Source organism: Cervus elaphus, chromosome 20 (assembly GCF_910594005.1).
Source record: "Cervus elaphus chromosome 20, mCerEla1.1, whole genome shotgun sequence".
In the NCBI taxonomy this organism is placed as follows: Eukaryota; Metazoa; Chordata; class Mammalia; order Artiodactyla; family Cervidae; genus Cervus; species Cervus elaphus.
In genome coordinates, this window is record NC_057834.1 from 123,075,335 (window position 1) to 123,088,685 (window position 13,351).

The 13,351-nt window shown below is 45.8% G+C and overlaps 1 protein-coding gene and 1 pseudogene across 1 annotated transcript; both read right to left on the reverse strand.

Annotated features, from left to right (window-relative positions):
- Window positions 1-5,331: 5,331 nt before the first annotated feature.
- Window positions 5,332-12,940, reverse strand: FAM183A (family with sequence similarity 183 member A). Its single transcript, XM_043877839.1, has 4 exons — window positions 12,705-12,940; window positions 9,722-9,781; window positions 6,256-6,359; window positions 5,332-5,523 (listed from the first exon to the last, which is right to left on the reverse strand). Exons 1-4 carry the CDS (start codon window positions 12,835-12,837, stop codon window positions 5,413-5,415), a joined length of 408 nt encoding a protein of 135 aa, XP_043733774.1. The 5' UTR covers window positions 12,838-12,940; the 3' UTR covers window positions 5,332-5,412.
- On the reverse strand, window positions 8,551-9,124 carry LOC122677640 (annotated as a pseudogene).
- Window positions 12,941-13,351: the final 411 nt, after the last annotated feature.

The following is a 13,351-nucleotide window of genomic DNA, read 5'->3' on the forward strand; positions in this document are numbered from 1 at the left end:
GATAACACTGTTCACCTTTCAGTTACCAAAGTATTGTTAACCAAGTAACTGTGGAACGTAGAGATTTTGCTGCTGGCTCTTCAGTCCATGAAACCACTGCCTCAAAGATACATAATGGTTAGTGACCCCAAATTGCTTCTTTCAAAGTCTGTGGGTGATTGGTCACTGGACGCGTTATTCAGTTCACGCACAGGTGGCAAAGAGTGCAGTTGTGTTGCCTCCTCATCTTCAGCAATAAACCCACATGGCATTTTACAAAAGTAAGTAACTGAAGGAGGGAATTGACCAAAGAAATGGAAAGTGATAAAGTTGGAAGTAAAATTGAGTAGGATGCAAATGGAGTTGTGGGAGGAATATGCTGCGAGGGAATGGAGACCTGGCTGCGGTTCTGGGACTAAAAAGAGACGCAGCTGGAGAGCCAGTGAGTGTGAGCTTAAACAGAGTGAGGAAAGTGGTGGACAGGATGATGCTGTCCCAGAGGAAGTCCCACTGACAGAAACCTTCACACTAATGGGACTCTTGGAGGTATTTTGTGACATTGAAAGTACAAATGAGACAATGTTAAAAGCGAATCTGATAGGGATAGAGTAGGATAATTAGTTTAGAAATCCCACTAGAGGATTAAAAATAGGTAATTTTGAGGGAGTTTGGGAGATTTGTAAGTTAATGATCACTCAAGAAAATCCAGTGATCCAGCAACAATCTGTCCTTTATTGTGCCCATCTTTGCATGAAATGCAATAAAGGACAAAAATGGTATGGACCTAACAGAAGCAGAAGATGCTAAGAAGAGGTGGGAAAAATACACAGAAGAACTAAACAAAAAAGATCTTCATGACCGTGATGGTGTGATCACTCACCTAGAGCCATACATACTGGAATGCCTTAGTCAAGTGGGCCTTATGAAGCATCACTAAGAACAAAGCTAGTGGAGGTGATGGGATTCCAGTTGGGCTATTTCAAACTCTAAAAGATGATGCTGTGAAAGTGCTGCACTCAATATGCCAGCAAATTTGAAAAACTCTGCAATGGCCACAGGACTGGAAAAGGTCAGTTTTCATTGCAATCCCATAGAAGGGCAATGCCAAAGAATATTCAAACTTGCGCTTATTTCACATGCTAGCAAGAAAATGCTCAAAATTCTCCAAGCCAGGCTTCAACAGTACATGAACCATGAACTTCCAGATGTTCAAGCTGGATTTAGAGAAGGCAGAGGAACCAGAGATCAAATTGCCAGCACCCGTTGGAACATCGAAAAAGCAAGAGAGTTCCATAAAAACATCTACTTCTGCTTAATTGATTACACCAAAGCCTTTGACTGTGTAGATCACAACAAACTGAAAAATTCTTCAAGAGATGGGAATACCAGACCACCTTACCTGCCTCCTGAGGAATCTGTATGCAGGTCAAGAAGCAACAGTTATAACCAGACGTGGAACAATAGACTGGTTCCAAATAGGGAAAGGAGTATGTCAAGGCTGTATATTATCACCCTGCTTATTTAACTTATATGCATAGTATATCATACGAAATGCTGGGCTGGATGAAGCACAAACTGGAATCAACATTGCTGGGAGAAATATCAATAACCTCAAATATGCAGATGACACCACCCTTATGGCAGAAAGTGAAGAGGAACTAAGAGCCTCTTGATGAAAGTGAAAGAGGAGAGTGAAAAAGTTGGGTTAAAGCTCAACATTCAGAAAACTAAGATCATGGCATCTGGTCCCATCAGTTCAGTTCAGTCTCTCAGTCGTGTCCGACTCTTTGCGACCCCGTGAATCGCAGCACACCAGGCCTCCCTGTCCATCACCAACTCCCAGAGTTCACTCAAACTCATGCCCATTGAGTCGGTGATGCCATCCAGCCATCTTATCCTCTGTTGTCCCCTTCTCCTCCTGCCCCCAGTCCCTCCCAGCATCAGGGTCTTTTCCAGTGAGTCAACTCTTCACATGAGGTGGCCAAAGTACTGGAGTTTCAGCTTCAGCATCAGTCTTTCCAACACCCAGGACTGATCTCCCTTAGGATGGACTGGTTGAATGTCCTTGCAGTCCAAGGGACTCTCAAGAGTCTTCTCCAACACCACAGTTCAAAAGCATCAATTTTTCGGTGCTCAGCTTTCTTCACAGTCCAACTCTCACATCCATACATGACCACTGGAAAAACCATAGCCTTGACCAGACAGACCTTTGTTGGCAAAGTAATGTCTCTGCTTTTTAATATGCTATCAAGATTGGTCATTACTTTCCTTACAAGGAGTAAGCGTATTAATTTCATGGCTGCAGTCACCATTCACAGTGATTTTGGAACCCCCAAAAATGAAGTCTGACACTGTTTCCACTGTCTCCCCATCTATTTCCCATGAGGTGATGGGACCATATGCCATGATCTTAGTTTTCTGAATGTTAAGCTTTAAGCCAACTTTTTCACTCTCCTCTTTCACTTTCATCAAGAGGCTTTTTAGTTCCTCTTCATTCTCTGCCATAAGGGTGGTGTCATCTGCATGTCTGAGGTTATTGACATTTCTCCCGGCAATCTTGATTCCAGCTTGTGCTTCTTCCAGCCCAGCGTTTCTCATGATGTACTCTGCATATAAGTTAAATAAGTAGGGTGACAATATACAGCCTTGACATACTCCTTTTCCTATTTGGAACCAGTCTGTTGTTCCATGTCCAGTTCCAACTGCTGCTTCCTGACCTGCATACAGATTTCTCAAGAGACAGGTCAGGTGGTCTGGTATTCCCATCTCTTGAAGAATTTTCCAGTTTATTGTGATCCACACAGTCGAAGGCTTTTGCGTAGTCAATAAAGCAGAAATAGATGTTTTTCTGGAACTCCCTTGCTTTTTCGATGATCCTGTGGATGTTGGCAATTTGATTGCTGGTTCCTCTGCCTTTTCTAAGACCACCTTGAACATCTGGAAGTTCTCGGTTCATGTACTGTTGAAGCCTGGCTTGGAGAATTTTGAGCATTACTTTACTAGTGTGTGAGATGAGTGCAATTGTGCAGTAGTTTGAGCATTCTTTGGGATTGCCTTTCTTAGGGATTGGAATGAAAACGGACCTTTTCCAGTCCTGTGGCCACTGCTGAGTTTTCCAAATTTGCTGGCATATTGAGTGCAGCACTTTCACAGCATCATCTTTCATCTGATCCCATCACTTCATGGCAAATAGAAGGGGAAACAATGGAAACAGTGACTTTATTTTCTCGGGCTCAAGAATCACTGCAGATGGTGACTGCAGCCATGAAATTAAAAGACGCTTGCTTCTTGGAAGAAAAGCTATGACCAACCTAGACAGCATATTAAAAAGCAGAGATATTACTTTGCTGACAAAGGCCCGTCTAGTCAAAGCTATGGTTTTTCCAGTAGTCATGTATGGATGTGAGAGTTGGACTATAAATAAAGCTGAGCACCGAAGAATTGATGCTTTTGAACTGTGTCATTGAAGAAGACTCAGAGTCCCTTGGACTGCAATGAGATCCAACCAGTCAATCCTAAAGGAAATCAATCCTGAATATTTATTGGAAGGTCTGATGTTGAAGCTGAATCTCCAGTCTTTTGGCCACCTGATGCAAAGAACTGACTCATTGGAAAAGACCCTGATGCTGGGAAAGATTGAAGGCGGGAGAAGGGGGCGACAGAGGATGACATGGTTGGATGGCATCAGCAACTCGATGGACATGAGTTTGAGCAAGCTTTGGGAGTTGGTGATGAATAGGTAAGCCTGGCGTGCTGCAGTCTATGGGGCTGTAGAGTCGGACACGACTGAGTGACTGAACGGAACTGAGCAACAATCTGCGCTACCTTGAAGGAAGACCAGGTGCATCCAAGTTCCAGGCACACTCAAGCCACAAGTCCTGATAGTTAAATCACTGCTCCTTCTCCCCACCAGTGTCTTAATGTATACCTACCTGGAAGCTCTCTAAACCCTGCAGTCTAGGGGCTTTATGGAGATTTCACCATGTGGGCATTATTGATGAAATCATGGGCTATCAGTGATTAATTCAATTTTGAGCTCCTCCTCCCTCCCCAGAGTTTGGGTGGTGGGGCTGGAAGTTTTAAGTTTCTAACCAAGGTTTGGTCTTCCTGGGGAGCAGCCCCCTATCCTGAAACTATCAAGAAGCTGCCAAGACTCACCTCATTAGAACAGAAGATCCTCCTACCACCTCTATCACTTAGATTACAAAGGATTTAGGAGTTCTGTGTCAGGAACCATGACAAAGACCAAATCTCTTTCTATGATATCATGGGTCACCCCCTGGTCCTTGACCATGGATTCCTTACAGCAGATGCACTGTAACAGTCATGAGATACGGGCACACTTCTAGGTCCCCGTGTAGTCACTAATAATTGATCTGGCCCATCACTGTATGAAAATGTCCGTCAGGGTGAGGCCACTCAGGATTGCAGCTTCCATTCAGTCTTGGCATTTTCAAAAAGCAGGAGTGACCTCAGCAGTATATGGCTTCAGTCTTCAAGGTATAAGTCAGGAACAGCCAGATGGAAGATACACAGAGAGCAAGGTATTGGGCAGGTGTTGGGGGAGAGGTGAGGTGTGGTGCATGAAATGTCCATGCCTTCCTTGGGTGAGTGACTCTCCCAGCACCTCTGTGTGTTCAGCTGCCTGGATGGTCCCTGGTTCTTTCTTTCCAGAACCTTCAAATGGTACGATGTGGGGGTCTTTGGGGGTCAGTTCTTTAGAACTGGCTCATTTTCCCAAAAAGGAGCCCTCTAGCTTCAAACCCAGGGTAAAAACGCAGCCTGGTGGGTGAGGGGTTCATCCCTCCTTTCACAGATGTTCATTGTTTTCAGGCTCACACCTACTTCTAGCCCACGTCTTAGTGTCTCTGAGCCCTGGCCTTTGCCCATTCCACCAAGAGTAAACCTCCAGCATGGGAGCTGTTAAGCCTCTGGTGCTGGGGTGTGCGATGGGACTCCCAGCAGACTTCCTCCCTCCTTCAGTTCCCTGCCTCACACCCATTCTGTCCAGAATCCTGACCCCTCTCCAGAGTTCTGGGGGGACAGGACTCTGTGCTCAGAGGTGTCCCACTCAGCTCGCATTTTGTGGTTTCCTCCCCCCTCTTCCACCAGCTTTCCATCTTCTAAGCATTGGCTTCAGTTTTTTCGGTTGCTAATGTTTCTCATTTATCTTTTAAAAAATCAATTTATTGTCCTTTATCGGGGTCTAGAAGGCAGAGGAGATATTGTATACACTTAGTTTGCCATCTTTAACTGGAATTCTCTCCCTGGCTTATATGATTACGGAGGTGGACTGGTGAACTTGGGCAGAAGGGAGAAATGTGAGACTCTGGACACAGAAACAGTCAGACCAAGACTTAAAAGTGTCTTTATTTACCTGGGCAGCACACACTTCGGGCATTAATGACAAGGTTTGCCAGTGCTGAGGGAATACTACTTGTGGCGATCGTCTTCTCCCAAGCTCCACATTTTAGCCTTGTACAGAGTGATGTCATTGTAGACCCTGAAGTGGTTCAGCCTGCGGTCATCACGTTGCGGGTTGACCTAGAGAGGAGGCGGCAGATGTCAGAAAGAAGCCTGTGGGGAAGTGGGAAGACCTTGTCTTGTAGGGACCTGGACTTGACTCAGGTCCCAATCTCCTGATGTGTGGCCCCTGATGCTTTTTCTTGCTAAACCCTGTTTGTGAAATGAAGGCAACATAATCAGAATTGAAAGACAAGTGCGACAGGAAGTTCTTCAAGTTCTTCAAGTCTATTCAAAATCCTGTGTCTTTCTTAGGAACAGAAGCCCTGTATCATTTAGGGAGATCATATGCTAAAGACTGCATTTCCCAGGCTCCTTGTACTTAGTGGTGCTTTTCCAATCAATGACACAAATATATTACTAGCATTCACATTTTCCAGAGAAGGGGACAGAATTTAGAGATGTAGGTGACATGCCCGAGACCACTCTACTAACACCTGGGAGAGCAAACTCAGGCCATTTGTCATCAGCAAGCTTTGTCTAATCCACACTTAGCAGTATTCACTTCGTACCAGGCACTGTGTTCTAAGCACTGTCTCGTCTAATCCTCAGGACAATTTCATGAGAGACATGCTGGATTATCTCCATTGTACTAGGAGGAAGCTTAGTCACAAAAGAGCTTAGTCACTTCCCAGGGTCACACAGCTAGTACGTGGTAGCCAGAGTTCAAGTCCAGGCAGCTGGCTCCATACTCTGTTTCCTTAAACATTGCTGGATTACCCCTGACCTTCCAAGTAAAGGAGACCCACTTACCAAAGGCTCAGAATCCCATCCAATCTCTTGACCTTCAGTCTGTGTCTCTGGGTATTTCTTTCTTGGTCCCTGGGCAGCATGGTGGATAAGATTTAGAAACCTGGCTGGGAGATGAGGCAGGGGTTACAAAGAAGTCAGGTTTGGGGACCAACGAGAGATGCTGTGCCCTTGACTCTGGCACATCCTCCTGACAGGCAGTGCACCAGCCTCAGAGGCTTGCCTAGACATCAAGACACAGGCATCTGTTCTTCCACGCATTTCTCAGCAAACATCTGTTGAGAACAAACTGTGCCAGGCACTGTTTGGGCCCTGGAGGCAGAGCAGAGTGAGATAGACATGGTTCCTGGTCTCCTGGTAATGTAGACTGGGTGAGGGGTCAGGGGACACAATATACAACTATAAAAACCAACCCGACATGTACTCACTGCTGTGTTTAAAGTGGGTAACCAACAAAGACCTACTGTATAGCACAGGTAACTCTGCTCAATGTCAGGTGACAGCCTGGATGGGAGGGGAGTTTGGGGGATAATGGATACATGTATGTGTATGGCTGAGTTGCTCTGCTGTGCTCCTGAAGCTATTGCATTATTAACTGGTTATACTCCAATATAAAATGGAAAGTTAAAAAAAAGAAAAACTACAGAGAGGCAGGCAGAGATGCACACTGTGAAGAAGGGAGTAGGCCAGGGGGCAGGGGGAGACAGGGCAGGCTGCTTAGGATGACGCGGGGAGGCCTCTCTGCCTGCCTTGCCAGTGCTAGCCCTGAGAGAGGCGGAGGAGAGCACATCACAGGCGGCAAGAACGAAGGCCCTGGGGCATGAGCACGTTCGGGCAGTGAAGCTGCAGAAGAGACAGTGAGGAGCTGGACTGTAAGAAGTGAGGCCAGATCCTTCTGGATTGAAACAGCATGGCTGTCAACACCAGGCATGTTTCTAACTCTACACCTTAAGGACTGAATAGATTTCATTTTCAATCTACCCTATCCAGTCTCAGTTTGAGGGAGGTAGTCTGACAAGGGGAAGAAGCTGGCTTGTAGTCAGACATTCATGGCCCTTCTACTACTAGCTTGACAGGTGGTTTAACTTCTCTGGGCCTCACTTTGTTCATCTGTAAAATGAAGGAATGATAAAATGTAAAATTACACCTAACATACTCCACCTCACCTTCTCCAGGAGGACTTCCCAGAACTTCACTGTCTGAGGTGGGCACCTATTTCCTATGCTGCTGCCATTCCAATCTTGCTCTGTTTACCTGGGTATTTACATGTCTATCTCTTTGCCTATGGTATGAGATTCCCAGACCCATTCTAGTGAATATCACAGGGTAATAATGAAAATAATATTAATAACATGTCCAATCACCATGTACCAGACACTGTTTTTTTTTTTTTTTAAATGTAATACTGTTTAATTAACTTCAAAAACATTTCAGCATTCTAAACATACAAAAAAAAAAAAAAGAACATTGCAGATCATGTTTAGTATAGAAGGTTCTTGAACTTTCACTGGTGCTGTGGCTCTTGGCTTTGCTGACAATGAAGAGTTCTACGGTTTGTTAAAAAAAAAAAGTTTAAAACTACTGTACTTCAACTAAAAAGGATCCAAAACACTTCTCATGCCAGCTGCCCCCTGCCCCTTTCTCCACAGCTAGAATGGCAGCAGGATGCTATGACACTATATAAAAACAAGACAACCTGAAGCTCAATGGATGCCCGCCGCAGTGTTCACAGGTCCAGCCCCGCAGCGCATGCCCTCAGCTACGGCCCCTCCAGAAGGCATCGCCCCCACAGCCTCCACACCAAGCAAGGAGCATCAAAAGTGTGCCTCGGTTTCTTTGTTCTTTTTGCAAACTATAGATATGTACAGTTGAAAACTCAGGATTTCTAGCCAATGACCATAGAATTAACACACCACCTTACAGATTTTAAAAAAAAGTGCCAGAAACATCTTTAAGCCTTGTCACACCAACAGCAAAGTGCACAGAATGAGGAGAACATGAGAGCCTTTTCTTTTTAAAAACGTTTGGAAATGTGTACAATGTTGATACAGTTTCTGGGTGCTCCAGACACCCATGGCCACTTCCTGTAAACCTGCTGACAATGCTGACAATGCTGACATTGCTCTGACAATGCTCTAGAGCACTTGGAGAGACTACGATATGATCATGATCCAACTGGGTAATTAAACCTAATGAGGGCAACAGACACGTCTTGGATAAGAGGTGTGTCAATCACGGCGCTCCCTACTCTAAGGTATTCACAAGGAGACAGATCAATAGTTTTTTTTAAAATTTATCCTCCTCCTCCTTTTCCTTCTCCTCTTTGTCTTCCTCTTCCACCTTTTTCCGGGCAACTTGATCAGGACCTTTGGTGCCATCAAACTTCCATTTAGACATAGTCTGCGACATCCTTCTCATACTTCTCCTTCAGCTCTGCTGCCTTGTTGATGTATGGCTGCTTCTCCCTGTCACTTAAGTTATTCCACATCTCGCCTAGCTTCCTTGCCACGTCTCCAATAGAGATGCCAGGGTTTATAGACTTGATCTTGGGGCAGAATTCAGAGCAGAATAGGAAAAATCCAGATGGTGGTCTCTTGGAGGCATTAGGGTCCCTCCTGTTCTTGCCTCCCTTAGCTGAGCCGTAATTCTTCATTTACCAATGGCACAATTTATCTGCCTTTGCCATTTCATTGAATTTAGACTTCTCTTTCCCGGACACAGTCTTCCACCTCTCAGAGCATTTCTTGGAAAATTCAGCAAAATTGTCAGGGACCTCTGAGTTTTTCTTCTTATGTTCCTCTCTGTACATCTGCACAAAGAAGGCATAAGCAGTCATCTTGCCCTTTGATTTCTTAGGATCACCTTTAGCCATCTTGACTGTATGGTTTGCTAGTCTGGGCAGCACAGGGCCCCAGATACTGTTTTAAACACTTGCAATACATTGTTTAATTCTCACACCTCTAAGAGATAGGTTCAGAAATGTTAAAAAAAAACTTGCCCAAAGTCACAGAGTTAATGAATGGCCGAACCAAGCGACTTCACTTTCACTTTTCACTTTCACACATTGGAGAAGGAAATGGCAACCCACTCCAGTGTTCTTGCCTGGAGAATCCCAGGGACGGGGGAGCCTGGTGGGTGAGTCTATGGGGTCGCGCAGAGTCGGACACAACTGAAGCGACTTAGCAGCAGCAGCAGCAGTAGAACTCCAGAACCTGTGCTTGTTATCAGCTAAGTATTGGCTGGATGAACAAATGCAATGTCAGGGCCATGAGGAACATGTTTTTTGGCTTGACAGTTAATAAACTGGCAGTTTTGAAAATATTGGTTTCTCGTGAGTGTTGTCAGTATGAGTTCAACTTTCAGATGATCAGAGGACTGAGGCCTGCCCTAAGGAACCACTACCCTGAGAGTATCCCAGCCAGCTGCCCTCTGTCTCTGTCTCAATGTCATTCTCAAATCCTGGACTTACCGTCTGCAGGTTCTTCCAGGTTATCATGCCAAGACATGGGCTTTCTGGCGATTGTGTGAACTAGAGAAAAACAGCATCATAGGTTCAAGTTAAAAAAATTTCTCCCCGGCCTTTCTAAGACCCTCCTTATGCTGGACACCCATTTAGCATTTTTAGAGTGTCTGTCCAGTGTCAGATATTATGCTGGGTGCTAGGGTGTAGAATCTTCAAGGACCTTACAATCTGAGAGGCACTGTCCTGATGATGGCCACCAGCCATGTGTGGTGACATGAATTTGAGTAATTTAAATTTAATACAATTGAAAGTCAGTCCCACAGCCACATTTCAAGTGATCAACAGCCACATATGGCTACTGGCTGCCATTCAGGGCAGCACAGACAGAGAACATTTTCATTATCTCGAATGTTCTCTTGGACAGACTGGTCTGTAGAGATGCAGATGTATCAGGCAGCCAGAGATAGTGATATATACCCAGGAGGCTATGTGGTACCAGGTAAAGGATCCACAGACATCTATTCAGCTCATAATTACTGATGCAGTGGAGGTAGGGCTGCAAATAAGACAGAAGGTCCCTGTTCTCCCTGAGCTTTCTCTCTACTTGTGGTGACATTCAATAAACAGGTATATAATATCTGGCAAATATAAGTAAGATGCACAACCACATAAAGCACGTTATATGGATAAACCCATGTTGATGGTGGGGCACAGTGTGGGTGATGTGTCTCTAAAGACAGACAGGAGAGCAGAGTCCTGAATAAACTTGCTGAGTGAGATACATGGGGAAGATCCAAGAGTGAGCTTGGTGAGTTAGAGAAATATCGAGAAGCAGAGTAATTCTGGTGGAAGGAGCTAGGTGGATGGTAGTGAGTGAGCAGAGGCCAGAAGGAACCAGTGGTCTCCAAGTGTTTATCCCTATCTCCTACCAGTAAAAAATAAACACTTCCACATGTGTATGTTGATATAGTCTCTATGCACTTTTGTCATATATTAACAAAGCATTTCTTTCTTTATACATAAGTATAATCACAGGTACAAATTCTAATATTTCCTCACTTAATCCCAATGGATCATATAAATCATGCGCCCAACAATTGTGAGCTGAGAGACCAAGCATTTTTCCTAGGAAGCCTGGACACTCCTGGAAGGGATTATGAAAATTGTTGAAATGGGCCACGTTTAAACAGAATTGGATGTTAAGTGGTTTTCTTGAAATTAGTAGTTGGGGGCTCCAGAGGAAAACCAGGTTGTCATAAGCAAAATGAAGATATACATTTTCTGTACTCTCACCCCCCACCCCCAATCCCCAAAGGTTAAGTATGTGAGGAGGTGGTTATGCTTAAGTAAATGACTGTCCTAATTATTTCACTGTGTAAATGTATATTTAAATGTCACGTGGTATACCTTAACTATATGCAAATTTTATTTTAAAATAATGACAATCCATTTCTTCTACACAGCTGGGCTGCAGTGGACTACTGTTAATCAGGTCCAGGACTGGGGGGTCTTTTCCAATGGGAAAGATTTTTCCCATTGGAAAAGACCCTGATGTTGGGAAAGATTGAAGGCAGGAGGAGAAGGGGATGACAGAGGATAAGATGGTTGGATGGCATCCCTGACTCCACGGACATGAGTTTGAGCAAGCTCCAGTAGATGGTGAAGGACAGGGAAGCCTGGCGTGCTACAGTCCGTGAGGTCGCAAAGAGTTGGACACGACTGAGTGATGAACAACAAGGGCTGGAGGAGAATTCAGAAAGAAGAGAAAGTGAAGAGGTGGGGGATAGCATGGTGATTTAGGAAATCCACACATTCAGATATGGTGGGACAGAAGAGCCTGTGGCCACCGCAGAATAGACACTAAAATGTTTATTTAAGGAACAGGGTGCAGGTACAGGGGAGTTGGGATGAAGCTGGGTGAGTAGCAGAACCAGATTCACAGGGGCCTTACATTCTGATCAGGGTAAACCTCAGCTCAGAAGCTGTGGGGCCTCTGAGGGTTTTACAGAGAGACTGGATGATTGAATCCTCTTTAGCACGGCTCTCGCCAGAGCCATGGTGTAGGGGAGGGTTGGAGGGTTGGGCCTGGAGGGAGAGAGTTAGGAGAGCATCAGATCAATGCAGGCAGGAGTGAGGAGGGCCCTGCTAAGGCTTCAGAGGCCAGATAGAGAGAGGGCCGAGCTAAGTGAAGATTGGCAGTCTTGCGTGATGGCGTCTCCCACTGAGGCAGGAACATGGGAACCGTCCTGTGAGAGAAACGCTAGGGAGGAAACAGTATGGTGCCTACTCGGCTGTGTGGAGTGAGAGAGAGAGACTGAGGATGACTCCCAGGCTTCTAACTAGGGAGAGAGAAGGCTGTGGTGCCTTGTGCTCAAAACAAGATCTTCTGGAGCAGCCACAGGTGGGAGAAGGGTGCGGGATGAACCAGGGGAAGGGAGCTGGGACATGGTTGTGAGCATGGGTCTGGGTCTCCATGTGAGACTCAGTGCCCTTTAGAGGGAGCTGATGTTACAGGACCAGATTAAACTGGCCCAGGAATGTGCAAAGTGAGAAGAGTTGGGGTGGGGCCATTTAATCAGGGGGCACTCTGGGCCTTGAGTCTGCGCCCCATGAATTTTCTGAAGGTCTTCAGACAATATAAGAAGGTGGAAAGAAATCCTTTATCTTATTAACAAAAACACATCGAAACAAAACACAAAACCCTGCAAAATATTGCAAAAGCAAATTTATAAAGAACCTTTCAAATTTGTTACAATAAAATATTATTTAACCAGGATGTGGATGCATTTTAATACATCTGCTTGATGTGATGGGGAATGAGACCCCTCCCCAACCCCAAAGTCATAGTTCTGAAATGCTGAGAATAAGGGCGAGGTCAGAGGAGGCGTCTGCTCCTGGGCTCCATCCTGCACCACCTGCCCCGCACCCCTGTCGGCTCCTTCCCGCGGGGCACCCTCTTTCCCTTCCTCCATCCGGTAGCGCCCCTCACCCTTGCGGAGTGGATTCACGTGATACTGCGTGTAGAGTTTCTGGGTTCGTAGCTCTTTGAGGTACAGTTCCCGCAGGATCTGGTTCTGGTGGACCTCATCTGTGATCGCTTTCTCCTTCTGGTGTCCAGCCATGGCCTTGGCTCTGCTGTGTCCGGTCAGTAGAGCGCCCCCTCACCTCCCCTCTAGACGCTCACCAGGTGCCAGGCCAAAGGCTGTCTCCAAGCAACAGAGTCCCAAGCCGTCTCTAGGCAACCGGTCCTTGCTCACCCTCCTCCCTTAGACCTCGCTCCTGCTTGCCCATCCCCCACCCCCAAATCTTAGAACGCTCATTGCGCCCTCCTTAGGCGCTCAACCCACCTAGGACATATCTAGCTTGGTTACAGAACTGCTGCCTGACACTTCCAGAAAACAGACTCGCCATGAAGTGACCAGTCAATCCTAGAGGAAATCAGTCCTGAATATTAATTGGAAGGACTGATTCTGAAGCTGAAACTCCAATCCTTTGGCCACCTGATGGAGGAACTGACTCACTGGAAAAAACCTGGATCCTGGGAAAGATTGAAGGCAGGAGGAGAAGGGGATGACGGAGGATGAGATGGCTGGATGGCATCACTGACCCAATGGACTTGAGTTTGAGGAAGCTCCG

Coding starts and splice junctions, on each gene's coding strand:
- FAM183A (XM_043877839.1), bottom strand. CDS start 12,837: ATGGCTGGACACCAGAAGGAGAAAGCGATCACAGATGAGGTCCACCAG. Junction 9,782..12,704: donor CGTGAATCCACTCCGCAAGG/GTGAGGGGCGCT, acceptor GTTTTTCTCTAG/TTCACACAATCGCCAGAAAG. Junction 6,360..9,721: donor CCTGGAAGAACCTGCAGACG/GTAAGTCCAGGA, acceptor CTCATCTCCCAG/CCAGGTTTCTAAATCTTATC.